A 27235-nucleotide genomic window follows, 5' to 3' on the forward strand; every position below is an offset into this window, starting at 1 on the left:
TGGCCCTGCCACAGCCGGGCTCCCCCAGCCCACAGGAGGCCTCTCTGAGGTGAGGGGCTCAAGCTGCACCGGGAAGGGTGGGTCTGCCCCCGCTGGATGCACCGCTGCAGCACCTCTGCCCCCAGAGCCAGACCTCCGGGCAGGGCGGAGCCCGGTGGCCTCAGGGCCTCGGTTTCCCCATTCGGTAAGTGAGAGGGTGAAGCTGATGATGTCTCTCCCCCTCTTCCACTCTAGAAGCTGCTCTAATTGGGTATTTTTTTTTTTTTTCCATCTTGTCCTCTAGCTCACTGATTCGGTCCTCTGCTTCTTCTGGCCTACTTTTGATGCTTTCTATTGAGTTCTTTACAGTATCGATGTCATTTTTCATTTCCTCTTGGTTCTTCTTCATTTCCTCTTGGTTCTTGCTCCTATTGTCAAATTTGTCTTCCATTCTTTTTAGCCATCTTATGATCATTACTCTGAATTCTTGCTCTGGTAGGTTGCTTGCCTCTAACTCGTTTACTTCCTTTTCTGGTGTTGCCCGCTTTTCTTTCATATGTGGGCTGTTTCTTTGTCTCCCCATGGTCTCTCTTTTCAGGATGTCTGGTAATGTAGGTCTCTCTCTCCTGAGACTAGTCCTGTGGTGGAGGGGAGAGCAGGCAGGGGCACCCGGTTCCTCCGGCCCAGGCGCAGTGGGTCTCGCTGGGAATCAGAGCCTGGGCCGGGCGCGCGTGGATGTCACTGCGGGCGGCCCTCTTCCACCCACAGCGGTGAACACCGGCTACTTTACTGCGGCACCTCGAACTGAACCAGCGAGGGGGTTTGGGTGCGGGTGTGGGTGCTGGGGCAGGGGCGGGGGCAGGTGGGCTGGGACCCGTAGGGAGCTGCACTGCTGACTCTGCATGCGCCCAGCGCCCTCAGAGGTCCAGGAGGGGCCAAACCCAGTCCCTGGCAAACAGGAGCAGGACGGACTCGCCACCCTCCCACCCGCCTGGTCAGAACGAGGCCCCGGGGAGTTACATCTGTTCTGACAGGGGAGTTACAAGCTCCGTGCTGCCTGGCTGGAGTTGTAAATGCAGCCTATTAAGTAATAAAAGAGTTGGTTCCAAAGTTTATTTCCTCGGGTTCCCGTCTTTACAGAGATTTCTTCTTACGAGATGTTGCTGATGGGGGGGAAGCCAGCAGAGGGGGAAAGTTGATCTAGACACAAATGAACGAAACATAAACGTTTCTGGAGAGACACTGGCTTGCCTGGCTCTCCCCTCTTGGTGTGGTGTTAGAATATCATCCAAACTTCATTTCTTAAGGGGAAAAAAAAGTGTTTAATTATTACCTTTGTTGACCTCTGTACCTTCTGGCTTCCTCCACTCCTGGCCACAAGACATGGCCATTCCCGGGCTCAGCCGTGCAGACACAGGCACTCCTCACGGGCTCCACAGAGTGAGAAGGTAAGGCCGATGGCGGCGGGCGGCGGGCCGCTTCCTCGCCTCGGGCTGGGTGGGACCTGGTTTACAGAACAGGGACGGGCAGGACCATCCACGAGGGGCGCCTCGAGCTCGTTCTCCTCCGCATATTTTCCTTGTCTCGCATCCTTCGGCGGAAGACACCTACCTGGTGGATCTGTTATGTGCGAGGAAGTAATTCTGAGAACAATGTTCCTTCGGGGAATGAGGTTCTACTCAGTAAACCCATATTTACTAGTAAATACAAAGTTCCTTTTTACTTTGGGAAAAATGGAGTTGGACCATGCAGCTAGAATGGCTTCCACGCGTGTCGTTGCTGAGGCTCAGCCCGGAGGGGCAGGCGCCTGGCAGGGGGGTTAGGAGACAGCCCGGAGCCTGTGCCGAGGGAGGCCTGCATGGCACGCAGGAAAACTTACTGGGGGGCTGAGATCATTCCCTGAGACAGCAGCTCTGATCTGCTTTCGGAGTCAGTTCCCACAGCCAGGGCACTGGCCGGGCAGGACCCCCGAGCTCCCCTGGCGCCCATCTGCTGGGCATTTGCTGAATCAGGCCCACGCCCTCCTCGCAGCCTCTTAGAGCTGGCAGGAGGCAACGATGGAGGAGACGAGCCTGAGGAAAAGGAGAGAGGATCAGAAGTCCATCCAGAGTAATGAACCCAAGACCACAAGTCTCCAAAAGGAGGTAAGGCGGAGCCGATGCTGGGGCGTGGCCCCGGGGTGCAGGCGGGGAAAGGCCCTGACCTCTGATTGGAAAAGCGCATCTCATCTCTGAAGGAACACAACTTTGCACTTAACTTCCTCCCCTCCCGCCAGTGAGCTCAGCACATTCTTGTTGATAGGTGTGCACTGGGCGTGCCTGGAGGAGCTGGTGTACGCTCAGCCCCATGGCCTCTCCGGGGTGGTCAGAGGCGCTTTGATGTTTGAGCTTCCTCTGTAACGTTCACCAATGCCTGTCCCCCTGGATCCAGTGCTAAGAAACTCCCCCTCCTGCTTAGTCAGCCTGGCTGGGTGGTGAGCCTGGCACGGGTGTGCCATAGGGGAGCGCTCTGACTGGGATATAATCAGGGCTGGACGGGGAGGTATCTGCAGTCTTGGGGGCCCAGCGCTGGTGTGAGATGGGGCTGACATTGTGGGGTGAGGGTGGGGAGAGGATGGGGGCAGAGGCAAAAAGGAGCCAGATGCCCCATACTGAGCAGGGAGCAGCTGGTCCCAGTGGAGGGAGCTATGGGGGGTGCCGGGGAGGAACAGGCTGCAGGCTCCTGGGGGGTCATGGGAGCCCAGAGCGGCTTCCAGAGCAGGAGAGCAGGGCAAGTGGGCTGAGCTCTGGGCAGAGGCGCCCACTCCTGGCAGCAGAGGGAGGAGGGACCTGGGAGTTGAGAGGGGGTGGCTTGGACTGACTGAGGGTTGGCCTGGAATCTGAGGGCCCCAGGAGTCTGCTGACAGGCAGTAACAGCCTTCCTTCATAAAAAGAACACAGCCGAAACCGGTTTGGCTCAGTGGGGGGTGTCGAACTCAATCAGAGAAGGGGCCAAAATCTAAAATCCAGCCTAAATCGCGGGCCGAATGGTTTACTGAACAGTCATAAACTGTCATTGTGATGGAAACGCAGCGGAGTGCAGTGATGACAGCGCGGTGCGGGCCACATTGCAAGGCCTGGCGGGACGGATTTGGCCCGCGGGCCTTGTGTTTGACACATGTGGCATAGAGCATCAGTCTGCGGTCTGAAGGGTCCTGGGTTTGATTTCAGTCAAGGGCATGTACGTTGGTTGTGGGCACCAAAGTACATGCCCACAGGGGGGTGTGCAGGAGGCAGCTAATAGATGTTTCTCTCTCATCGATGTTTCTAATTCTCTCTCCCTCTCCCTTCCTCTCTGTAAAAAAAAAAAAATCAATAAAATATAAATAAATAAATAAATAAATAAATAAATAAATACAAACAAAAATAAAAAGAGCACAGCTGAGCTAGCCCGGGCGAATTGGGGTGATGGCAGACCTCAGCAGGAGGTTCTGGAGGACCCCCGGGCATGAGTGAGCACGCTGTGCCCTTAGAGGAGGGAAGCTGAGACTGAGACGGCCCTGAGGCCAGAACAGAGGCTGACTGCTCCCTGGGCCCCCAGCGTGTGTGTGTGTGTGGGTGTGTGTGTGTGTGTGTCCTGCCGGGAAGCTCTGTTCTCTGGGCTCTGAGGGGAGGCACTCCCTCTGCCCAGACAAACAGCACGTTCACCTCGGGCTCCAGTCACCAGGCTGGCGGCTTCTGGGGGCAGACGTTCAAAGCAGGGGCCTGCATCGGACACTTTCTTCCTTGAAATAGTGTTTTTCTTACTTGGTTCATGTGTAATTCACACACAGCGAAGTGTCTAGATCTCCAGTGCTCAGTTTGCTGGTTCTGACAAACGGATCTCCCCCATTATGTTAACCAGTTCCCAGCGGCCTGCCTGAGCTCTTGCCCCACGGATTCCGTCTGCCGGTTCTGGAACCTCACGGGATGAGCTCAGCAGAGTGTGTCTGAGCTGGGCCTTGGCAGGAAGCACATACCTTATAAAATGGCCTCAGAAAGGTCACAGCCCCAGAGTTTCTGTCCCTGGAGGCCTCCATTGCTCTCCTCCCACCCGGCCCTGTGACGGCCTGGCCGGCCCCACGCTCCGATTTCCCTGTCAGCTCTGAGGGAGAAGCTCCGTTCTGCTCTGCCCCGAGAACAGGCATGTCCCTTCAGCCTCCTTTTAATTTTTTAAAAATATATTTTTATTGATTTCAGAAAGAAAGGGAGAGGGAGAGAGAGAAATATCAGTGATGTGAGAGAATCGTTGATCAGCTGCCTCCTGCACATCCCCTACTGGGGGTGAGCCCACAACCTGGGCATGTGCCCTTGACCCAGATCAAACCTGGGACCCTTCAGTTCGCAGGCCAACGCTCTACCCACTGAGCCAAACCAGCTAGGACTAGAGCAGAGCCTTCCTTTTTAAAAGTAAATTTGTTAATTATAGTTGATGTTCAATATTATTTCATACCAGTTTCTGGTGTACAGCATAGTGGTTAGATATTTGTGTAATTTACACAGTGGTTCCCACAATAAATCTGGTACCCACGTGGCACTGTACATAGTTATCACATTATTGACTATATCCCTATGCTGTACTTTACACCCTGATTTGTACTTCTCAGTGCCCACAGCCTTTCCCTTGGGGACTGTTTGCTAAATCAGCCGTTAGCGTCAGAGCCCTCTGGCCCGGGCAGCAGGCGCAGTGCTGGTGTAGGGACTTGCACCAGGTCTGCCTTTCTGTGCCTCCGTTTTCTCTTCTGTAAAACGGGTATGATGTGCTATTCCGGACTCACGAGGCTGCTGTGGGGATTAATGGACTTCGTATGAGCAGAGCCCCTGGTCACTCCTGCAGCAGCCCGGGGTGGCAGCGCCTGGGAGGGGGCTGCGCCTGGGGCTGTGCTGGCTGCACCCAGCTGGCCATCGGAGCTGGACCCGGCGCAGGACTAACTCTCTCCCTCCTCCACACCCAAGGTGGGGCTGTTCAGCGGCATCTGCATCATCGTGGGCACCATCATCGGCTCTGGGATCTTCATTTCCCCCAAGTCTGTGCTCAGCAACACGGAGGCCGTGGGGCCCTGTCTCATCATATGGGCGGCGTGCGGCATTCTCGCAACCCTGGGTAACGAAGATGCCGCCCCCTGGCGGGGTCTCCTGGTGACTCGGGGGCTGGGCTATCTGAGCGCGATCCCATTCCCTGACCCTGCGGCCGCGGGGTCCCTTCCCGTGCGGCGCGCAGTAGGTGTGAGTCAGGCTGCGCCCAAGTGTCCAGTGGCCAGTCGGATGAGGGGACCATGCTGGGCCCAGCGAGCATGGCCCCCAGAGGGAGGAGGGCTCTCCCTGGGCCGCCTCACCGGGGCCTGGGGCCTCCTCTCTGTTCCAGGTGCTCTGTGCTTTGCAGAGCTTGGCACGATGATCGCCAAGTCGGGGGGCGAGTACCCGTACCTGATGGAGGCCTTCGGCCCCATCCCCGCCTACCTCTTCTCCTGGACCAGCCTGTTCATCATTAAGCCCTCCTCCTTCGCCATCATCTGCCTCAGCTTTGCCGAGTACGCCTCTGCGCCCTTCTACGCGGGCTGTAAGCCCCCGGAAGCGGTGGTGAAGTGCCTGGCCGCCGCTGCCATCTGTGAGTGCCCACGCCCGAGCGAGCCGTGGGCGGGGGTCAGAGAAGACCTGGCACAGACGAGGCGGGGACTCTGGTCTCAGGTGCCACACGTGCAGAAGCGGGCCTGGGGGAGGTGCGAGGCGGGCAGAGCCGTCCCGCTTTGCCATCCCCGCTCCTCCCTGGGGGAGCTGCCAGCCAGGGCGCCGCTGGCTGTCCGCGGGGCCGGCGGGAGGGGCCGGGTTGCTTCTCCATCGCCCTCCGATCCCAGAGGTCTTTGTGAGGGGAGGTGGGGGGCTGGAAAGAAGCCTCCTCCCAGGGCCTTTCGGACGAGGAGATGCTGAACCCCGACACAGCATGTTGCCCCTCCCCAGTGATCATCACCACGGTGAATGCGCTGAGCGTGCGGCTGGGCAGCTACGTCCAGAACGTGTTCACAGCGGCCAAGCTGGTGATCGTGGCCGTCATCATCGTCAGCGGGCTGGTCCTCCTGGCTCAAGGTGACCTTCAGCGGGAGGGGCGGGGCGGGCGCCGCAGCACGGGCCTCCTTCTCTCCGGAGTCTCCTGCTGAGCAGATCTCTCCGGGACACACACACACACACACACACACACACACGCAGCAGGAGCTTGTTTTCCAGCTTCTCGGAGTTTGTTTAATAACCTCAGGTCACGAATCTTTCACACGGAGAGGATGCACAGTCCCCCTCTGGTCGGCTGATACCGACTTTATTTACCTGCTTCATTACAGGAAATACAAAGAACTTTGAGAATTCTTTTGAGGGCTCACAGCTGTCCGTGGGAGCCATCAGCCTGGCGTTTTATAACGGACTCTGGGCGTACGACGGATGGTAAGCACGCAAAGGCAGCGCCTCCGGGTGTGGGTTCTCCTGGCTAGCGACTGGCACTGCCCGGAAAGCAATGGCTTCTGGGGTCTGGTGGGACCCTGAAATTCACCGTCACATCGTCTCCATTTTGTTAAGCACCCCCTCACCCTTCTGTTCTCCTCAGACCCGGGGACACATGCCCCTTTCCCGGTCCCTCTGTGGCCCCAGCCCCTGGCGTGGCCTGCGAGCCGGCAGTGGTGGGGCCGGGGGCCAGCGGCTCTGCAGAAACAGAGGCTCAGCCCACCCGCAGACAGGCAGGGCCGCCAGGAGTGACCGGGCGGGGGTGTCCAGCAGCTCCTATTTCCCCTTGAAACCGAGGTTTAGTTGGTGAGATTCTGCTTATGTCCTTCAAGGAAGAAGCGTGGCCATCCATGACATGATCTTTCCCTAATGTACAGCATCTGCAGGTTTCATTCTCTTTTCCAAGAATTTTCCATTTTTTCAAAGCGCCTTGGGGAGACTGCCAATAATTCTTGAAAAGTCGCGTGATTCCCATGGAGGGCAAAGACTTCCCAACCGATGGACGTGCAGATCTCTGCAGCGGGCAGCCCAGGCTTCCTCTGAAGGAAGTTACCCCAAACCCCGCAGGGCGCCTTCCCTGGGGCGGAGAGTCTTAAACGAGGCCAACACTCACTATTTGGTGTTTCACAACCTCAGCAAATTGTGATACTCACAGGGGTCCAGTGTACGAATTCGTGCACCTTGAAAGGAACTGTGGGCCACGAGGCTGAGGTGGGCACAAGGGCGGTCTCAGCCCATCATTCGTGCCCCCGCCCGGCTCCTCCTGCTGCAGCCTCCTGGTCTCCTGTCTGCCAGCAGCCCCACTCCCGCCGCTCCCACGTGCTGACGGCACCGGCTCCCACGTGCTGACGGCACCGGCTCCCACGTGCTGATGGCACCGGCTCCACTTGCACCCACTGACGGCAGAGCAGTTGGGGCCAGCGCCAGCAGCGGATGCTCGCGGTGGCTCGGTTGCTGGCAGCAGGTGCGAGTGCCAGGCAGGACTGTGGTGCACAGGAGCAAAGAATTTTCAGTAACCACCAGAGGCTCACCCTGATGATAGCAACCGGCACCCTGCCATGGTCTGGTGGCCCCACTCACCTGTTCCATCATCCTGCTGCGGCCAAGGCCCACCATGTTCCGTGCTCCGCCACCTGCTGCCGACGCCCGCCAGGTCCCCTGTCAGCGCATGTCATAGCAACCAGTTGTTCGCTTGCTCTGCTGTTCCATCTACAATATTTGCATATTAGGGTTTTATATATATAGATGTTTCTTTTCTCTTTCTAGGAATCAACTCAATTACATCACAGAGGAACTTAAAAACCCTTTCAGGTGAGAAAACTGAGTCAGGACTGGAGACAGTGGGCAGGCAAGCATGTTTCTCTCGCCCAAGTAAAAGGAGAATCACTTCCTCCCATCATCCCAGACCCCTGCCTGACACTGACCGGTTTCCTATACCCTCGTTTCCACTCGTAGCGTTTGGTTTGGTTTTGGGTGGTGGGATGATGGCTGATAGGAAGGGGGAACTCCAACGTTAGCTCTGGCTTGTTTTGCTTGTGAACAATTCCATTGACTGCCTGGGAGTCAGAGGGAGGGTCTTTCTCATTGGAAGATGTCGACGGGCCGCTGGGCTGTGCTTTTCACGAGTGCCCTGCTGGGTGGGCCTCGGGGGGCCGCCGTGTCCCAGCCACCACGGGGGCAGACGGAGGGCTGGCCAGGGCAGGCGGGAGGAAAGACTGGGCAAGATCAACAGGCTGGTGAGTCTCTCGAGGGCTGCTCTGGTCTGACACCGGCTCCCCGGGTCCCTGCCCCTCACAGAAACCTGCCCCTGGCTATCATCATCGGGATCCCGCTGGTGACCGGGTGCTACATCCTCATGAACGTGTCCTACTTCACGGTGATGACAGCGACCGAGCTCCTGCAGTCGCAGGCGGTGGCCGTGGTGAGTGCAGGCCTCTGTGGGAGGGAGCTGCGTTCTGTGGGAGGAGAAACGCTCAAGCCGAAGCCCTCACATCACAGGGCGGGGAGCGGTTGGCCCGGAGATGGGAGAGTGAACAGGTGAGGGCAGCTCCAAACACCCACTTGAGGCTGAGGGCCGCCAGCTGGCTGGCAGGTCCCTTTCCCCGTACAGCAGTGGCTGGGGGCAGGCCGGGATTGTGACAGACAAGTAGGAGGGAGAGGAAAATGCCAGGGAGTCCCTGTGGGAGGGAGTTACAATAATGCAATGAGGACTGTAGACCGGGCAAGGAGGAGAGGACAACGTGGGGTGTGAGGGACAGTGAGAAGGGTGGGTGGGTCCATGCACTGGAGGCCTCTTGGAGCTGGATTGGAGAGGAAACCAACTAGAAACAGACAATGAGGTGACGAGGGTGGGAGCAGGGGGAAGCAGTCTTGGTTATGATGAGTTCACCCAGCGGAGTTCGAGGGAGAACAAGTCACTCTGAATGAGGGGGCCGAGGTTTTGAGAGGCCACGGTGTCCAAACGAGACGGAGATGCCTGAGAATGATGATGGAGAGGTGGAGAGGAGATTTCTGTCACCATCCATAGGTGCTGAGATGCTCTGAGAGGAGAAGAGGCCCAGTTGATCCCTCCTGGGTGGTTTCCAGCTTTTCCTCTCCAGGAGGGTTCAGGGGCTGCACCCCTGAGGGTGGGGACCAGGCCTCTGGGGCAGCACAGCAGCTTTCTTGGGACCCATGGTTCTCAGCAGCCATGCAAGACCCTCAGGACTCGATCTTGCTTCTCTCACTAGACATTTGGGGACCGTGTTCTCTATCCAGCCTCTTGGGTCATTCCACTCTTTGTGGCATTTTCAACCATCGGTGCTGCTAACGGGTCCTGCTTTACAGCGGGCAGGTAGGTGACCTATACTCATCCCAGGGACAAGGGCACCAGAGCTGACTGCACAGGAGGACACCAGCCTCAGGGCTAATTCCTTAGGGCTCTGCAGGCTAAACCCTCATGGCAGGAAACCCGACGTCCAGGGAAGGGAGTGAAAAGCATGGGCAAGCCTGCACGCTGGCCCTGGACGTGGCTGGCCCCACCGAAGAGAGGCCCTGGTTCCTCTTTGGGGGTAACAATGCTAACGACTCCAGCACCAGGCCGTCTGGTGACACGGAGAGAGAGGCTTTGGTTCACATGCAGTCTTTCCACTTTGTCCTTTTATTTACCTAATGATATTTCTTGATCATTGTCTCCTGCTAATATACAGTCTAGAACAGGGATTGGCAAACTTTTCCTTAAAAGGCCAGACAGCCAATATTTTAGACTTCAACTCCATCTCTGTAGCACAAAAGCCAACAGTGGTTATTATTTTCACCCACAGCCTGGCCAACCTCCTTGACCCTCCTGGTCTAGAGACAGTTATCACTGATGATGTCATCTACTTATGATTAGCATCATTTAGCATGACTCCACGCCTGGCCTAGGTGGGGGTATTCTCATAAGCACTGCTGCAGGGCTTCTTTTTTTTCTAATTTAACCAAAAAAAAGTTCAATTACAATTGGTATTTAATATTATCGTAGTTTCAGATATACATAGTGGTTAGACACTTACATAACTTATAAAGTGGTCCCCAATAAGCCTAGGACCCTTGCCGAAGCCGGTTTGGCTCAGTGGTAGAGCGTCGGTCTGCGGACTGAAGGGTCCCAGGTTTGATTCCGGTCAGGGGCATGTACGTTGGTTGCGGGCACATTCCCGGTGGGGATGTGCAGGAGGCAGCTGGTTGATGTTTCTCTCTCATCTATGTTTCTAGCTCTCTATCTCTCTCCCTTCCTCTCTGTAAAAAATCAATAAAATAAAAAAATTTTAAAAAAATAAGTCTAGGACCCACCTAGAACCACACAGTTATTATAAAATTATTGACTATAGTTCCTGTGCTGTACTTTACATCCCTGTGACTGTTTTGTAACTACCAATGTTTACTCCTTAATCCCTTTACCTTTTTCATCCAGCTCCCAAACCCCTCCCATCTGGCAGCCATCACTTTGTTCTCTTTATCAGTCTATTCAATATTTTTGTTTTAGTTTGTTCTTCCTTTATTTTTTAAATAAATCTTTATTGTTCAGATTATAATTGTTCCTCTTCCTCCTCCCCCACACCATACCGCCCTTCCACCCGGTTCTCACCCCACTCTCTGCCCTTATCCCACCCCACTGTCCTCATCCATAGGTGTACAATTTCTGTCCAGTCTCTTCCCGCACCTCCCACACCTCTTTCCCCCCGAGAATTGTCAGTCCACTCCCTATACCTCTGAGTCTCAGTGTGCTTTTCTCTTTCCTGACAGTCCAGTTTCTCCTCGTATCAGTCTGGGTCCCCAGAGTTTTGCTCAGTACCGGAATTCAGAGCAGTCAGGAGCTTTTGTCTCCCTCCCGATTGAGAAAGCTAGCCATGTACTCAGTTGCCAACCCTCTCTGTGCACGCACATGCGTGCCACGGTACCTCTGCCTTCTACAGCTCCTCTGAATCTCAGTGTGCTTTTCTCTTTCCTTCTAGTTGTAGAATTTCCACTCAGCCAACCTTCCTGTGGCTCTGGATGATGTGAGTTTTGGCTTTTAGTTGTAGTTTTGAAATTGTTGTGTGAGGCAGCAGTTTAGGTATTTACCTTTGCCGCCATCTTGGTTTCTCTACTTAGTTTGTTCTTTAGACTCCACATATAAATGAAGTTATATGGTACTTGTCTTTCTCCATCAGACTTGTTCCACTCAGCATAATACCTTTTAGGATAGTAAGATTTCATTCTTTTTTACGGCCAAGTCATATTCCACTTCATGTATGTAACACTCTTTATGCATTCATCTATCAACGAGCACTTAGGTTGCTTCTATATCTTGGCTTTTGTAAATAATGCTGAAATGAATGTAGGGATGTGTATATCTTTTTGAATTACTGTTTGGACTTCTTCAAATAAATACCCAGAAGAGGGTCATATTGTAGTTCTACTTTTAATTTTATGAAGAACCTCCATTCTGTTTTCCATACTGGCTACACCAATTGGTATTCCCAATTGGTGCCTTTTTCTCCATAACCTTGCCAACACTTGTTTATTTTTCTGATGACAGCTAGTCTGAAATGTGTGAGGTGATATCTCATTGTGGTTTGCATTTCTCTGATGACTAGTCATATTGAGCATCTTTTCATATGTCTACTGGCCACCTATATATTGCAGGGGACATTTTTTTTAAAATCAATCTTTATTGTTCATATTATTACAAAGGTTCCTCATTTCTTCCCCCCTCCACCAGGTTCCCACCCCGCCCTCCGCCCCCCTCCCCTCCCCCATTGTCCTCATCCATAGGTGCACAGTTTATGTTCAGTCTCTTCCTCCCTCCCTTTCCCCAATAGTAAATCCCTTTTCAGATAGTAAATCAGTTACTTAGCATTTTCTCACATCAATACCTCCACATGCCCAAAGATACACTTCACACAAAAGACATTTCCAAATAGGTCAACCAACTTCATCCAGGCCCCACCCAAGGCACTCACAGATCAACACCCCAGTGCTATACTAACTCAACATATCCAGATCTAAGCCTTCATCACTTGATTCAGCAGACCCTCAAGTTCCCGCAAAAGTTTCCAGCCTTGTCTGAGAGGCAGCCTTGGGGCGGGGGCAGGCGAGGAGCAAGCTGTTCCGGTCCTGGCTGCTCCAGGCCTGGCCTTTGTTGCTCTGGTCCGTTCCACAACCAGCTGCTCTGGGTCTGGCCACCACCGCTCCCGACCTGGTTGCTTCGGGCTTGGCTGCTGCTGCTCCGGGCCTGGACACACCCAACCCGGCCGCTCCAGGCCTGGCTGCTCCCAGCCTGGCAGCTGCTGCTCTGGGCCTGGCCGCTCCCAGCCTGGCAGCTGCTGCTTGCAGGGGACATTGTTAAACATGCTTTTGCCCAGTTGTTCAGCATTCTGAGTGGATATATCTCTGAATTTGAAATTGCCAAATGTTAATCACTTAGATACTTAAATAAATGAAATACATTACCACAAAATCGCTTTCTAAAGTTGTATCAGAATACAGGCAGTCTGATCCTACAACTAAACATCTTCAAAGATGTTTTGGCTATTCTAGATTCTTTGCATTTCTACATGAATTTTAGAATTAGCTTATTAAATTCTTTATTTAAAAAAGCCTTCAGGGATTTTGATCAGGACTACTTTGAATCTTTTAATCTATAGATCAATTGGAGAGGATGGCCATCTTAAAAGTATTGATTCTTCCAATCTATGGGTATGGACTGTGTCTCCGTTTATTTGGGTCATCCTTCATTTCTTTCAAAAATGTTTTTTGCCTGGCCAGTGTGGGTCAGCAGTGGAGTGTAGACCTATAAACCAGAAAGTCAAGGTTTGATTTCCAGTCAGGACACATGCTTGAGTTGCAGGCTTATCCTCAATGGGAGCATAGAGGAGGCAGCCAATCAATAATTCTCTCTCATCACTGATGTTTCATCTCTCCCTCTCCCTTTCTCTCTGAAATAAATAAAAATCTATTTTAAGAATGCTTTTTAGTAGTTTTCAGTATACAGTTTTTGCACATATTTTTAAGACTTTACTCAAAATATTTCATATTTTTTATGTCATTGTATGTTTTAATATGCTTTTATTTATTTTAGACAGAGATAAAAGGAGAGGGAGGGAGAGAGAGAAACATCAATCAGATACCTCCCACACTCATTCTAACAAGGGATTGAACCTGTAAACAGGCATGTGCCTTGACCAGGAATCCAATTGGCTACCCTTTGGTGCAAGGGACCACAACCAACCAACTGAGACACACTAACCAGAGCCCATTGTATTGTTTATACTGTAAAAAAACACACAAACAGTTTGTTAGTTTATTGCTATTACATAGAAACACAATTTTAATAGCTCTATTGAGGTACAAATAGCATAAAATTCACTTTGGAATTGCACAATTCAAGGATTTTAGTAAGTTTATAATGCTGAGCAAACATCATCACAAGGCAATTCTAGAAAATTTCTGTCATCTCAAAAATTTCCCTCATGCCTAACCTCAAGCTCTAGGTAACCAGTGATCTGCTTCTGTGTCTATAACTTTAGTTTTCCAGACATTTCATCTAAATGAATATATTTAGGCATATGATCCATTTTGAGTGAATTTTGGACAGTTCTGTACTTGTGCAGAGTAGGGGTTGGACCGGGACTTATATATACTGGATTATGTTGGATGTAATTTTTATGGGGTCAAATCTAAGATCTTTGCTTGTTGGTTTCTGAGTTTTCTATTTCACATAGACAAACCTTCCTCTCCTTTCAAGAACACCCACCAAATTTTCTTCTAGCATTTTACTGTAGTTCTTTGATCAATCTGGAATACTAGTACATTTGGATGTGAGGCATAAACCTCACTTTCCATCCCACCCCCAAATCTTTATCTGTTGTCCCAGTATTTCTTATTGAATAGTCCACTCTTTTCTTACTGGCTTGAAATGCCACCATGATCGTCTCCAATATACTTGATTCATTTAGTTTCACTGATAGGTCTTTTCCTGTGCTATTATCATCCATACATTCCACAGCCTGTTTCTTTTCTCAACTTCCTGTCCACACTTTTCATTTCTCTGTGCTTTATACTTAGATCTAGTTTCACCTTAATTTTTCACTTGTATCTATGTTGATTGAAATTTTTAAAAATATTCTTATGGATTTTTAGAGGGAGTGGAAGGGATAGGGAAAGACTGAGTGAAACAGGGATCAGCTGCCTCCTACTGTTGTGGGGTCGAACCCTGGGTTCAAAATAAGACCACCGGAGGCTGAAGATTGATTAAAAAAGCAGGCAAGGGTTTATTGAAAAACTGGCCAGGATGGCCGCAGGAGCACCACAGGCAGGTGGGCCCCACAGGACCGCACTGATCCACGTGTAGGCAATCCTTTTTAAAGCTTCAAACCACAGGAATTTCCCTTTGTTCTAAATTCTAAAGGCTGGGAACATTGGAATGTGGCCCTATCTTGCCCATAATACAAAAGCAGAACTCAAAGGTTAATCTCTAAAGGTTATCTATAGTTTCTACCCCTGAAGCTACTGAGTCAGTGGGAGTCAATCTCCTGTAACTACCCTATTGTTTAAGCAAGTAATCGAAGGTCGAAGTCAGATAGCAAGGTTAAAATTCAAACAGCAGTTTTTACCCAAGTATGATTGCTACCATATTTCACTACTGGGGATGGAGCCCAGAGCTTGGGCATGTGCCCTGGCAGGAATGGAACTGGCAGCCTTTCAGTGCACCAGACACCCCCAGGGGTCACCTGGGTCTGGACTACACATATCTTTCTTCTTTTCCTTTTTTTTTTTTCTTCCTTGTTGTTGTTGTTAATCCTCACCGAGGATATTTTTCTATTGATTTTTAAGGAGAGTAGAAGGGAGAGAGGGAAAGACAGAGAGTAACATCGATGTGAGAGAGACACATAGATTGGTTGCCCTCTGCATGAGCCCCAACCAGGACCTGGGCCAGGGAGGAGCCTGAAATCAAGTTACCTGCCCTGACCAGAATCAAACTCAGGACCCTTTAATCTGCAGGCTGATGCTCTATCCACTGAGAAAAACTGGCTAAGGCACTTCACATTTATTTCCTGCACAAGTTTCAGGACTCAGCTCAGAAATCTCCTCTTTGAAAGGGCCTCCCCAGATAGGGAGATTTGGGGGAGATAAGAGATCAACCGAAGGACTTGTATGCATACATATAAACAAAACCAATGGACGAAAACCCCCGGGGGAGTGGGGGGGCAATGGAAAGATATGTACACATATAATACCTTAATTTAAAAAATTAAAAAATAAATGAAAGGGTCTCCCAAGCCACCACACCGTTTCCCCATGTAGGTGACTCCACTGCATCAGGATGCAATTCTCTCCCTCACTCAGCTAAACGCACCCACCTCCGGAGGCCAGCCCTGCCTGAAAACACCAGGGTCACAGCTCAGTCCTTCTCTGTGGCCTGGCTGGGCGGGGAGAGGAAGGGGAGCTGAGACATACTTGCTCAGGGATAGTTCAGCAGCCTGCACGCCAGCCCACTGACTTCTGCATTTTCCAGACTGGTTTACGTCGCAGGCCGGGAAGGCCACATGCTGAAAGTGCTCTCTTACATTAGCGTCAAGCGCCTGACCCCAGCCCCTGCCATCATCTTTATTGTGAGTATGGATTCCACCATGAAAACATCCCCCTTAAGGGCAGAGGGTCCCTCAGTTCCGTTGCTAAGTGCAGTGGTTTTCAAATGACACAGGTTCTCTTAATCCTCAACCTCAAATACATTAAAAAAAGTTCAAGGCCCTGGCCAGGTAGCTCAGTTGGTTAAAGCATTGCCTCGATATGCCAAGATTGTGGGTTCGATATCCAGTCAGGGCACATACTAGAGTCAACCAATGAATGCATAAGTAAGTAGAGCAACAAATCAATGTCCCTCTCTCTCTCTCTTCTTTCCTCTCTCTAAAATCAATCAATAAATAATAAAATAAAAGCCCAAGACAATTCAGACAGTTATTCAACCTCTGGCTCCTTGTTCTGAATTTATCCATGAGAGATACTGTTTGAACATTCCAAACTTGTATCCTCTATATCTCTTACATGTACATTTGTTTGCCCTAGACCCCTGGTAACAAACCACCATTATAGGGAAAGAGTAAGGCATTTACAAGTTAGCTACTGGCAACAGCTTCTCATTATGGTCTAGTAATTTAGAAGTCATAGGATCCTTGTGCGTGAATGGCCTTGGGTACCCCGAGACCATCCACTCAAACTCGGGGCCAGACTCCTCCACCCACCCCAGAAGAGAACCACTATTCTCTACATCTACTCCTTTTGACGATGAGGAAACAGACCCAGAATCACAAGATCTGGGTTCACACGGTGCAGACAGTTCAGGTCACGACCAGACCCGACAGCCCGAGTTTCCTAGCCCAGGGCCCTTTCCCATGGCAAAAGCTCTCTGGAAGGAAAATTCATAATTAAGAAGCTGGTGTAATATACACACTCTTACATGTTGTGTTCCTCCCTAAAACCACAGCTTCAAAGAGTCACACATTTTCCAAATCCTTTCCGCCAGGCCGAGAAGAGAACACCCATCAGAGCCAGCCTGATTTATTGCCCGGGATGATGGGACGCAGTTGCCTTCCATGCTGGTGTTTATCCACAGGGAAAGCTGCTTCATCATCCCTCCGGGGAGGGATAAAGATGGTGTCTTATATGCTAATGACCTAAGAATGTGTCCTTCTTCCCACTAGGGTATCATAGCCCTCATTTATATCATCCCTGGTGATATCAACTCCTTAGTCAACTACTTCAGCTTTGCTGCCTGGATGTTCTATGGCATGACGGTTCTGGGACTGATCGTGATGAGGTTCACGAGGAAAGAACTGGAAAGACCTATCAGGGTAGGTTTAATGCCCCAAGTGACACGAATACCTTCGATTTCTTGAAATGAGTTAGAGAGGAGGATAACTATTTTAAATTCCAAGGGCGACATTTCCAACCTGACCCTACTCTTCTCTGAAATAATACATTATAATAATTCAGGGAAGGGAATGAACATGTTAAAAACAAAATCTCTGACCTACCTGGTTTGGCTCAGTGGATAGACTGTCGGCCTGCAGACGGAAACGTTCCAGGTTTGGTTATGGTCAAGGGCACATGCCTGGTTTGCAGGCTTGGTTGCCAGTAGGGGTGCAGGAGGCAGCCAATCAATGATTTCCTTTCATCATTGATGTTTCTATATCTTTCTCTTCCTTTCTCTCTGAAATCAATAAAAAAAAAAAATCCTTACCAGTTAAAGATGATTACTGAAAATGTTAGTTAAAAATAATAGGAAGTCTGCCATTTTCTTTGTATTCCAAGGAAATAAAAAGTAGAATAAAGTTGGGAAAATTAAATATTGAAATTAGAGGAGGAGAGACATGGATTTCATTAATTCTTCTTTCTGTATCAATGTCTTGGTTCTGAATAAAAATTTCCGAAAGGAATGTGCATGGCCAAATCATGACACGTGCTGTTTTGCCCACAGGTTCCCATTTTCATCCCCATCTTGGTGACTCTCATATCCGTGTTCTTGGTTTTGGCTCCAATCATCAGCAAACCCGAAATGGAGTACCTCTATTGCATGTTATTTATTCTCAGCGGCACGATATTTTACTTCCTTTTTGTCCACTACAAGTTTGGATGGGCTCAGAAAATCTCAAGTAAGTGTCAACAGAGGGGCAGGCAGTTCTATTAGGGGAGCACACTGGCCCTGGGTCTCCCAGGACCATCACAGGACCTCAGGCAGCAGGCAAATTTCACCTTAACCTCAGTGTGACAGCTCTGGGGTCCACCTGTGGCCTCCTCCCTTGTTTCCATCAATTACTGTAACAAGCAGATGCGAAGGCACCATTTTTTAAAATTGTGAAATACAGATAAGCCTTACCATCTTAACCATTTTAAGCACACAGTTCAGTGGTGTTGCCTCTCCCCACTGTTGGGCACCTAACTGCAGAGAACCACAGGCAGCATCTGGGAGGCTCAGAGGCATCCCAGAGACACCCAGGAGGTGACAGAGCTGAGACAAGGGCCCAAGCCTTCAATGCCAAGGCAACAGCTCTCATTTTCCACTCAGCAATCCTGGGTCTTCATCTTATACAATAAAAGCCTAATATGCAAATCGACCAAACGAAAGAACCACCAGTTGCTCTGATGCACACTGACCATTAGGAAGCAGACGCTCAATGCAGGAGCTGCCCACAGCCTGCAGGCCCCAGGCCAGCCAAAGTGGGTGAGAGCAGGGGCCTGATTGCCCTGTAGAGAGGCAACCAGCAGCAGTGGGGGGCAGGGCCAGCGAGTGGGCAGCACCAAGCTGGCCAAGGTGGGTGCCACCAGGGGTCCACCCACTGTTCACCCTGCCAGTCACCCCATAAATTGGTTCTGATTGCCGGCCAGGCCTAGAGACCCCTACCCATGCACGCATTTCATGTACTGGGCCTCTAGTCTATTATAAGGCACTTGTTTAAAAGTTTAACTATATAACCACTTTCACTTTGAAAAAAGAAAGTAGCGCCAAAGTACATCATGGAGACTCGGCAGTACATCAGTGCGTATGATGCTCACCAGGTGTCATCTCTTTGGCACATCCCACTGCAGGGAACTCCAGCTATAAAAGCCTCCAGGCCCTGAGCATGATGGGTATTTCCTGGTCTCCTTCTCCCTGTACCAGAGTTCCTAAAGGCAGGGATTTGGCTGAAGCTATTCAACATTTATTGAGTGAATGTGATTAAAAATCTTTCTCTTCCTTTCTCCTTCAGCTTATCTGAACAGGGAAGTACAATCCTCTCTTCAGACATGCCCACGTGGTTACTTATATAAATGAACTTAGATAGGCATGCGAAGTAAAGGTAGGAAAGAGCAAACCCCCTGGGTGAGGTTTATTCACTCTGAGCTCTTAGACGAAAATGTCTAGAGCTTGGGCAAGTTCCAGGTCCTCTCTCAGCCTCCATGTCCTCCTCTGTGGAACCAGGTTCCACCACTTACCTGACCGTCCTGTCATAAGGAAGAGAGGATCTCTTTCATGTTGATTAACAAAGTGAACCAAAAAGCGAAATCTAGCTTTATATTTCCACCAAGGACTTTTCTCCTTTCCTGAAATGGCTCACCCCATCCCAACCTCTTTAACCATAAACTGAGAGAGGAATTGCAGACATAGTACCATAGGAAGGAAAGATAATTTATTACTATTTAAAAAGCAGCTATTTCCCCCCATGCCTTGGAAAATAAACTTGCATTTGATCATGCTGACAGAGAATCTAGCCAGGTACAAAATATGTCATCCCCCCACATACTGTACTATTTATTGACTCTATTGGGGTGACATTAATAAAATTAAATGTGTCAGCTGTACAACTCTATAATACTTCATCTGTATATTGTACCGTGTCACCACGCCAAGTCAATCACTTCTCCTTTCATCACCACTTATGCCCGATACCCTCTTCCACCTCCCCCGAAACATGTCCTCTCAGCTTTAGAATATTTAGCCAAGCTGCTCCCTACAAAAACCAGTTAAGACGTTGGAATTAAACAGGTGAAAAGAGTGAACAATTTGTGTTTTAAACAAGATAAAGTCTTCAGTGATTTCAGATTCATATTCAACCATTGGTCAGTGGTAAACATATGCATATACTTGGGTCATTCATATTTTTCCTACAAATTGTTTGGTGGCAATAAAATATTTAGCAGGTCTCTAATGCTTTTGGGGAAATAATTTGTGCCAAACCACCACTGAGCTGCCAGGATGGCTCTGCCTGCCTCCCAGCACCGCAGAGTCACAGCAGGACTGCTCACCAATAAGCCTGCTCGTTTCATTAGCTTCCTAACTGCACTTTCCAACTCTCCTCCAGAGCCCATCACCATGCACCTTCAGATGCTGATGGAAGTTGTCCCAGCAGAGGAAGCTCCAGAGTAACAGACTCAGTCGCCTGCAGCAGGTCCAGCAGTGATGTGTTTATTTTGTAAGCAATATCTGCAAGTACTTCTTTCTGATGTTTTCTTAAGAAAAAAAAATGTATTGCGATGTCTATAATAGTGGTATTTTTAGATATTCTTAATTCTCAAGGGGGGTGCTAGCTAAACTAACAGGCGAAGATGTCACTTCCAGAGGCTGATGACTAGGGGAGGGCTGGATTAAAAACTACCACCACTGGGCGGCGACTCTTTACCAAGGGGCAGATCACACCTCCTTAAATAAGGGTGTCTTTAAACTTAGTGATCAAAAGGAATACAAGAAACTGGTGAAACTTAGTGCCGCCCCCATATTTAACCTGGGACGTGCACGGCAGGCCTGTCCCAGGCGGGATGTCGCGGCCCCACTGCAGAGCTAACCGTGGGAACTGAGGGCGCTGCAACCAGCGGTCAGCATCCCGGCTCCCCAACAGCCTCCACTGGTGTTTTGGTCAAACAAGAAAGCACGGTGAATAAAATTTTGTTTTGCATTTGGCACTCAGGGAAATGTTGTCTAAAAGAATTTAAGAATAAACACTTCTGTGAAAACACTAATTTTATTGATATACTTCAAAAGAGATCACACAACTAAATATGGGAACGATTTTAGAAACATAAAGACAACGTACTTTTACCTTATATTTCAGAAATCTTTCCCAAACATGAAATCAGTACAAAAAAAAAACAATTAGTAGTTGTTTACATTTCACAAGTCAGTGTCCTATGTCCTGCAAAACGTTATTTAGATCTTCAAACAGTAAATATAAATGTCTGAAAAAATAAATGAAGGTTAGTTTAAGCCTCCTCCCCTGTAATTTATTTTTTTAATCCTCACCTGAGGACATGTTTTGTTTTGTCTTATTTATTTTAGAGGAAGGGAGAGAGAGAAACATGAATGTGCGAGAGAACCATCAATTAGTTGTCTCCCCTAAGTGCCCTGATTGGGGATCAAATCTGCTAAGTATGTGCCCTGACTGGGAATTGAACCCACAACCTTTTGGTATAGAGGTCAACACTCCAACCAACACAGCCACCCGGCCAGGGCCTCCCCGTACTTTCATTTAGCTGTTTGTGAACCACAGTGAGTGAGCATTCCGTCGTCTTTGAGAGCAGGCCCCCAGCATCTGCACATGGGAACACATTTGTGCAGCTCCATTACTTGCTATTTGCTATATTTTACAAGAGCCTACATACACTGAGCATCACTGCAGCTGGCCGACAAGCCAGGGAAAGCCAGGGCAGCTCAGGAGGCTGGCCGCCACCCCACGGCCTCCTGTAGCCGCAGCTAAGGCTGTGCCCAGACACCGACCCTCATGCAGCCCAAACCTTTGCCAGCAAAGACACAGAGCTTCCTGTTTCCTGTGCTCTGGCCACCATCCAGGCTGCGCACCGTGTCCTCCTGCCAGGGCAGTGGTCTGACCTCCTGCTCGGAGCCGCCTCCCACAACAGAAGCCCTGAGCAGCAGCGCTCCGGGCACCTCCCGAGGAGGGGCAGCGTGGTAAGCAGGTGGTCTTGTTTTACAGATGAGGAAACTGAGCCAGAGTGGGATCCAACCTGCCCACGGGTCAGCCTGGTGAGAAGATTACCTCTTTCTCCCGGTGCTCCCACCTGGGAGATGCAGCGCCCGAGCATCTGTGCGTTCTGGCCTATGAGACTAAAGACCTCGGGCCAGGCGCACCGTCGCATTCCAGCAGCCGCTCTTCCACCTGTGGGGGCGGCTGCAGACTCACCCCGAATGGAGACGTGCACAGCATTGAAGATGTGCACAGCGGCTCTCTCTACCTTTTCCAAGTCACAGGCAAAGTCAGCTCTGGGCACCAGGGTTAAGGGGTCGAGGCAGGACACCTTCCTGCCAAGTGTCTTGTGAACCTGGGCCCACGGCCCCAGAATGGGGCCGGGAGTGTTTTCAGGGCCATCACATCCAGGTGTCCTGAGGGTTACCTGCAGGCAGCGCACAGGTCCTTTTCCGTTTCCACTGAAGGGGAACCTTTGTCCCACTGGCCCAGGACTCCGCAGGTTCAGAGGGTCCTGCCGGAGCAGTAGCTTACCTCCAGAAAGTGTTGGGTCTGGCTGGTATTGCTGAGGCCACCCCATTTTTATCCCTGAAATATCTTTATATTAAGTAAACTTGCCCGGAGCAGCAATCAATACCTTAAGGACAACAGAGGTGCTACTGCAAGTTTGAATCCCAACTAACTCATGGCTGAAAGGATCTGTTAAGCACTGCCAAGTATGGATTTATGAGACAGAAACTTCAATTTATATACACAACATGTTTTTAGGAATGCACCAAACATAGGTTTAAATGAAGAAAAAAAAAAATAGACTAGCTCCAGATAGTACAGTTCATTATCCAAAAGCTAAGTGCTCTTTGTCATTCAACTGGGATATGTCAGGATGGGCTTAGAATGACGCAATGATGCAATGAGCAGTACAGCGGGGAAAAGGGGTTGTTAGACCAGCATTCCCGTCTCCGCTCCCACCTCCTTCATAGTCTCATCTTCAGTCCTTTTTTAACATTTTTTTTTTTTTATTAATTCGAGAAAGAAACATCGATCTGCTGTTCCACTTATTTATGCATTCAATGGTTGATTCTTGTATGTGCCCTGACTGGGGATCGAACCCACAACCTTGGCATATCAGGATGACGCTCTAATCCAGTGATCTGCAAACTGAGGCTCGAGAGCCTCATGCCGCTCTTTGGCCTCTTGAGTGTGGCTCTTCCACTTGGCCTGGGCAAGTCTATTTTGAAGAAGTGGCGTTAGAAGTTTAAGTTTAAAAAATTAGGCTCTCAAAAGAAATTTCAATCGTTGTACTGTTGATATTTGGCTCTGTTGACTAATGAGTTTGCCGACCACTGCTCTAACCAACTAAGCTACCAGGCCCAGACCTGCAGCCCATTTTTAAATAGATTCAGAATTTCTCACCATTACCAATCCCAGCACCGCCAGATGACCCCTACTAATAAAAAGGTGTGAACGTGACTGCTGTTCTCTAACGTCCAGTCACTCAGTGGTCCCTTGTCCGCCTCAGAACTGGGCCCACAGGCTCAGTCACTCTCAGTCTCCTCATCCTCCGAAGTCTGGTCACTGCTCTCAACCACTTCCGCCACTTTGCAGGACAGGTTTTTAGATGTTACAACTAAAAGAGACAGATATTATTTTAAAACGTGTTAACTAAGGGCTAATTAGCAAATCCTTTCCCCTCCTATTATTCTGGTCAATGTAGAAAAAGTCTCTTGAGCTCTACCTCTATCAATTTTGCAACTTATTTTATAATTTCATTATTTTGGGCAGGAAATGAACAGGTAAAATTCACCTGCTTATAAATTAAATTTTCTCCTAGGAAAACTACCTGTAAAATGTGTTACAAGAAGGTATGTTGTCCTAACCAATTTGGCTCAGTGGATAGAGCATCGGCCTGCGATGGAAGGATCCCAGGTTCCATTCCGGTCAAGGGCAAATGCCTGGGTTGTGGGCTCAGTCCAACCTGCAGGAGGCAGCCAATCAATGATTCTCTTTCATCATTGATGTTTCTATCTCTCTCTTCCTCTCTGAAATCAATAAAAATATATTTAATAAAAAAGGTATGTTATAATAATTGATAGCTCCTCAAGTTGGAACATGTAGCATCAAGATCAACAACAGGAAGAAAGCTAATCCTTCCAAAGGCCACACATTCCTAAAATCAGCCGAGTGACTCTGTCCGCCTGAGGCACTCAGGACCCCTCCCCGCCCTCTAGGGGCGGGGACATCCCCTCTTACCCTTGGAGAAGTGGCTCTCCTCTTCACATTCTTCCCAATGATCAAAATCGAAAGTCACATTAGGATTCTGTTCAATAAAAATGTACATTAAGTGAGAAAATAACACACGCTCAGGTTAAGATCAGCCAGTTAATTTCAACTTACCCTCTGTCTGAGTAAGCTACACCAAGACTCCCTTCTCTCTTTTACAAGAGTGATTATAGGTTCCTCGTTTTTAATTATGCATTTGCAATCGTCCTTTATTATGTTGGCCTGCAACTCCAAATCAGCCAAGTAAAATTTTTCTCCTACCCAGGCACTAGGTTTACAAAAAAAAAAGTCAGATTTTTAAAATGTTGGGAATTATTTCTATTTTATTTTGTAAGATTTACATAGACCTACCTGAAAATGACTCTGTCTCTAAAATATTTGCACTTGTAATCTTTTACATTCCTTAGTCTTATCTTCAATATGACCACATCATCTTTTTGGAACCACTGAACTGGGGGGTGGAAGCTGGAGGAAAGAAAAGGCTGACATCTCACCACCATCGCCGGGGGAGGGCGGGGAGCGCCGAGGGAGGGGCAGCCATACCTTTGCAGAGGTTCCACAGCTCTGTTCTCGGAAGCATCTCCAGTGTATCCAGGTGAAGCTTCTGAACAAAGGTCACATTTCCCCAGAGGTTATTTATATGCAACTCCATAATTTAACATTTACCTACATTTTTTGCACTTTATGCAACTTTTAGCTGAGGAAGTACTCCCTAAGAGCATAAATTTCTTAGTAACTTAAGTGTACAGCTGCAAAGATAATTAAAAAAACTGAAACACACTTCACTTAGTAAAACTAATGAAAACAGGCTTTGACAAACCGAACAATTAAACAACTGGGAAGCTAAGGTTACTCTCTGAAAAGCACCCACATTGCAACCGATGGCTGCAGGACACATGTGTTCAGGCTCCTCCACTGTCTCCACCTGCTAGAACCCACTAAGGTGACTTCCACAACAGAAGGAGAACACTCAAGGAACAACACTAAGCATAGCACTTTCTAAAACAAAGCTACTAAACTTCTCCATCTAAAATATTTGAAGCTTCTATCTGAAGACTGTGTCCATAGCAACTTAAATAACAATAATCAAAAACTGCAAACAACAAGACAATGGGGCAGTGAGGGGCAGGGGTTGGGGGCAGGGGTGAGCTGAAGGGAGTCAATGGGGGAAAAAGAGGGACATATGTAATACTTTCAACAATAAAGAATTAAGATTAAAAAAAACAAAATAACATCATCGACCAATAGGTGAATTGATGAACTGTGGTATATTCATAGCACAGGAAAATCTCAGCAAAAAAAAAAATAAAAAAAAAAATACACTGCTACACAATTATCTATATAGATGAATTTCCCAGACATATGCTGAATGAAGAAGCCACAAGAGTGTATACTATGTGCTTCAGCAAAACTGATGGTGACAGAAGTCAGAATAGCGGTTACTGGGTAAGGTTCCAGACAAGGAAGGAGCCTAAGGAAGACTCTGGGGTTCTGGACACGTTCTTGGCCTGGTTGCTGGACATACACACATGTAAAAATATCTGGTGAGTGGTGTAAACTTTACTGAATGAACCTTATACCTCAAACAATAAGTAAAAAAGTCATCCCCCAAAAAACAAAACACTACTGGAAGCTGAATTGACAAAAATAGGAAGTTTGGGCAATCACCTTCTCTATAATTCATCTAAAAATGGAGAGCCTATACAGTGGAACATCCTAATAAAAGAGTAACATGCAAATTGACTGTACTTCCACTATACCTACAAGCCACACCCACCAGCCAATCAGGAGTGTGTATGCAAATTAACCCAACCAAATTGGCTGTGGCCATGGAGCGAGCAGGAAGGTTTGTTTTCCTCAGCAATGGAGGAAGCCAAGCTTCCGCATCCCTGGCCTGCCTTGGCCTCCACTCAAGGCTACAAAGTTTCAATTATAGAAGATAAATAAATCCCAGATATCAGGGCCTCAACTTAGGTCTCCAGGGGGCATGGCACCTGCAAACCACCACAGGCCCCTCACTCCAGGCTGCACCATGCCCCAAGGGAACCCCCACCCTAATCAGGGACACCCTTCAGGGCAAACCAGCTGGCCCCTACCCGAGCTCCAGGACTCTATCCTATCTAATAAAAGAGTAATATGCAAATTGACTATCACTCCAACACACAAAATGGATGCCCCCATGGGGTCAAAGATGGCTGCCCCCATGTGGACACAAAATGGCCACCACAAGATAGCCAGCAGAGGAGGGAAGTTGGGCTGGACCAGGCCTGCAAGGGAGGGCAGTTGTGGGCAATCAAGTCTGCAGGGGAGAGCAGTTAGGGGCAAACAGACTGACAGGGAGTGGTTAGGGGGTGGTCAGGCTGGCAGCCAGATGCGGTTAGGGGCAATCAGGAAGACAGGCAGGTGAGCAGTTGGGAGCCAGCAGTCCTGGATTGTGAAAGGGATGTCCGACTGCCCATTTAGGCCTACAGGCAGTTGGACATCCCTCTAGGGGTCCCAGATTGAAGAAGGTAAAGGCTGGGCCAAGAGACACTCCTCCCCCCCATGCACAAATTTCGTGCACCTGGCCTCTAGTTTCTAATAATGATTTTGTTAACCATCCTTTACATAACCAACCATGCTTCCGGTTTTCTAAGTTCGTTCCGGAGTCGGCACCTCTCTCTGAAGCCCCGTCCTCTTGCTGTGTGCTCTGCAGACAGGCGGCATCTTCTGTGGTCAATGGTGCCCTGAACAGAACAGGTGAAGTCAACTCCGAGGAGACAGGCCAAACCTGCTCTGCAGGGACTTCCCAGCCAGAGGCAGGCAGGCAACCAATGACCATGCAGTGTCCACCCCCACGAGCCACAGGTTACAGACACCCCAGGGCAGCCAGCTTCCTCATGCTGTGGGCTGGCATCAAGCACTGAGTAGATAACTGATACATATTATTAGATAGATGCGGCATTTGCCAAAGTAAGTTCCCTGCCCAGTCATCCAACTTGAGAATAACATACTGCCCCCACTTTAAAGAGGATAAAAGGGCAGAGTAAAAGCCATCTCCCCACCCCCCACGGCCGCTGCCATCCCTTCCCTCCCCACCGCTTGCTCTCCCCTCGCCTCCTGATCCCTCAGCTCCTCTAACAAGCTGTGTCTGTTTCTAGAAGGTCTTTGCATATAAAAGCAAATATCTGATCTTTCTCACACAACACACATACACACACAGGCGTGTTTAAACAGAAGGAAACCTACTGAATTCACTTTCCTGCCCCTTATTTTATTGACTTAATAAAACCAGAGATTAGAGGGCGAACTCCTTTCTCTATAGTTTCTAAATTGTTTCTCTTTTGGTTTTTTGAGCAGGTAACCACATTCATGTGGTTTAATAAATAAGAAAGTCTACACAGTGACTGTCCACCCTATTGCCCAGCCACTCAAACTCCTTCCTTGTGGTGACTATAATTCATTTTGTGTGCATCCTTTGAGAAGTCAAGCTTAAAGGAGCAAACCTATGCAACGTGTGTACACCGGTGTATACCC

The 27235-nt window shown here is 49.1% G+C and overlaps 2 protein-coding genes across 2 annotated transcripts in view; one reads left to right on the forward strand and one right to left on the reverse strand.

Annotated features, from left to right (window-relative positions):
- Positions 1–1177: 1177 nt before the first annotated feature.
- On the forward strand, positions 1178–20480 carry SLC7A9 (solute carrier family 7 member 9). The gene is made up of 13 exons (XM_036440911.2): positions 1178–1427; positions 2011–2123; positions 4953–5100; positions 5362–5604; positions 5955–6080; positions 6329–6428; positions 7752–7796; positions 8283–8406; positions 9215–9318; positions 15502–15598; positions 16688–16837; positions 17464–17638; positions 19826–20480. The coding sequence occupies exons 2-13, from the start codon at positions 2037–2039 to the stop codon at positions 19888–19890; spliced, it is 1464 nt and encodes a 487-aa protein (XP_036296804.1). The 5' UTR covers positions 1178–1427; positions 2011–2036; the 3' UTR covers positions 19891–20480.
- A 2200-nt stretch (positions 20481–22680) lies between these two features.
- TDRD12 (tudor domain containing 12) overlaps positions 22681–27235 on the reverse strand; it is a 117803-nt gene continuing 113248 nt past the window's right edge. Inside the window, exons 29-34 of the mRNA XM_045582895.1 lie at positions 26243–26445; positions 24263–24344; positions 24071–24184; positions 23834–23987; positions 23690–23756; positions 22681–23066 (exon numbers count right to left, since the gene is read on the reverse strand). Coding sequence (XP_045438851.1) covers positions 22975–23066; positions 23690–23756; positions 23834–23987; positions 24071–24184; positions 24263–24344; positions 26243–26445 — 712 coding nt within the window. The 3' untranslated portion in view covers positions 22681–22974. The remainder of the gene's footprint in view (positions 23067–23689; positions 23757–23833; positions 23988–24070; positions 24185–24262; positions 24345–26242; positions 26446–27235) is intronic.

The sequence above is a fragment of the Pipistrellus kuhlii genome, unplaced genomic scaffold (assembly GCF_014108245.1).
Source record: "Pipistrellus kuhlii isolate mPipKuh1 unplaced genomic scaffold, mPipKuh1.p scaffold_m20_p_17, whole genome shotgun sequence".
In the NCBI taxonomy this organism is placed as follows: domain Eukaryota; kingdom Metazoa; phylum Chordata; class Mammalia; order Chiroptera; family Vespertilionidae; genus Pipistrellus; species Pipistrellus kuhlii.

Excerpts from the sequence above, each read along its gene's own strand:
- SLC7A9 (XM_036440911.2), top strand. The coding sequence starts at position 2,037 with ATGGAGGAGACGAGCCTGAGGAAAAGGAGAGAGGATCAGAAGTCCATC. Across the intron at positions 6,081-6,328 it reads GCTGGTCCTCCTGGCTCAAG|GAAATACAAAGAACTTTGAG; the intron begins GTGACCTTCAGC and ends GCTTCATTACAG. Across the intron at positions 9,319-15,501 it reads TCCTGCTTTACAGCGGGCAG|ACTGGTTTACGTCGCAGGCC; the intron begins GTAGGTGACCTA and ends TGCATTTTCCAG.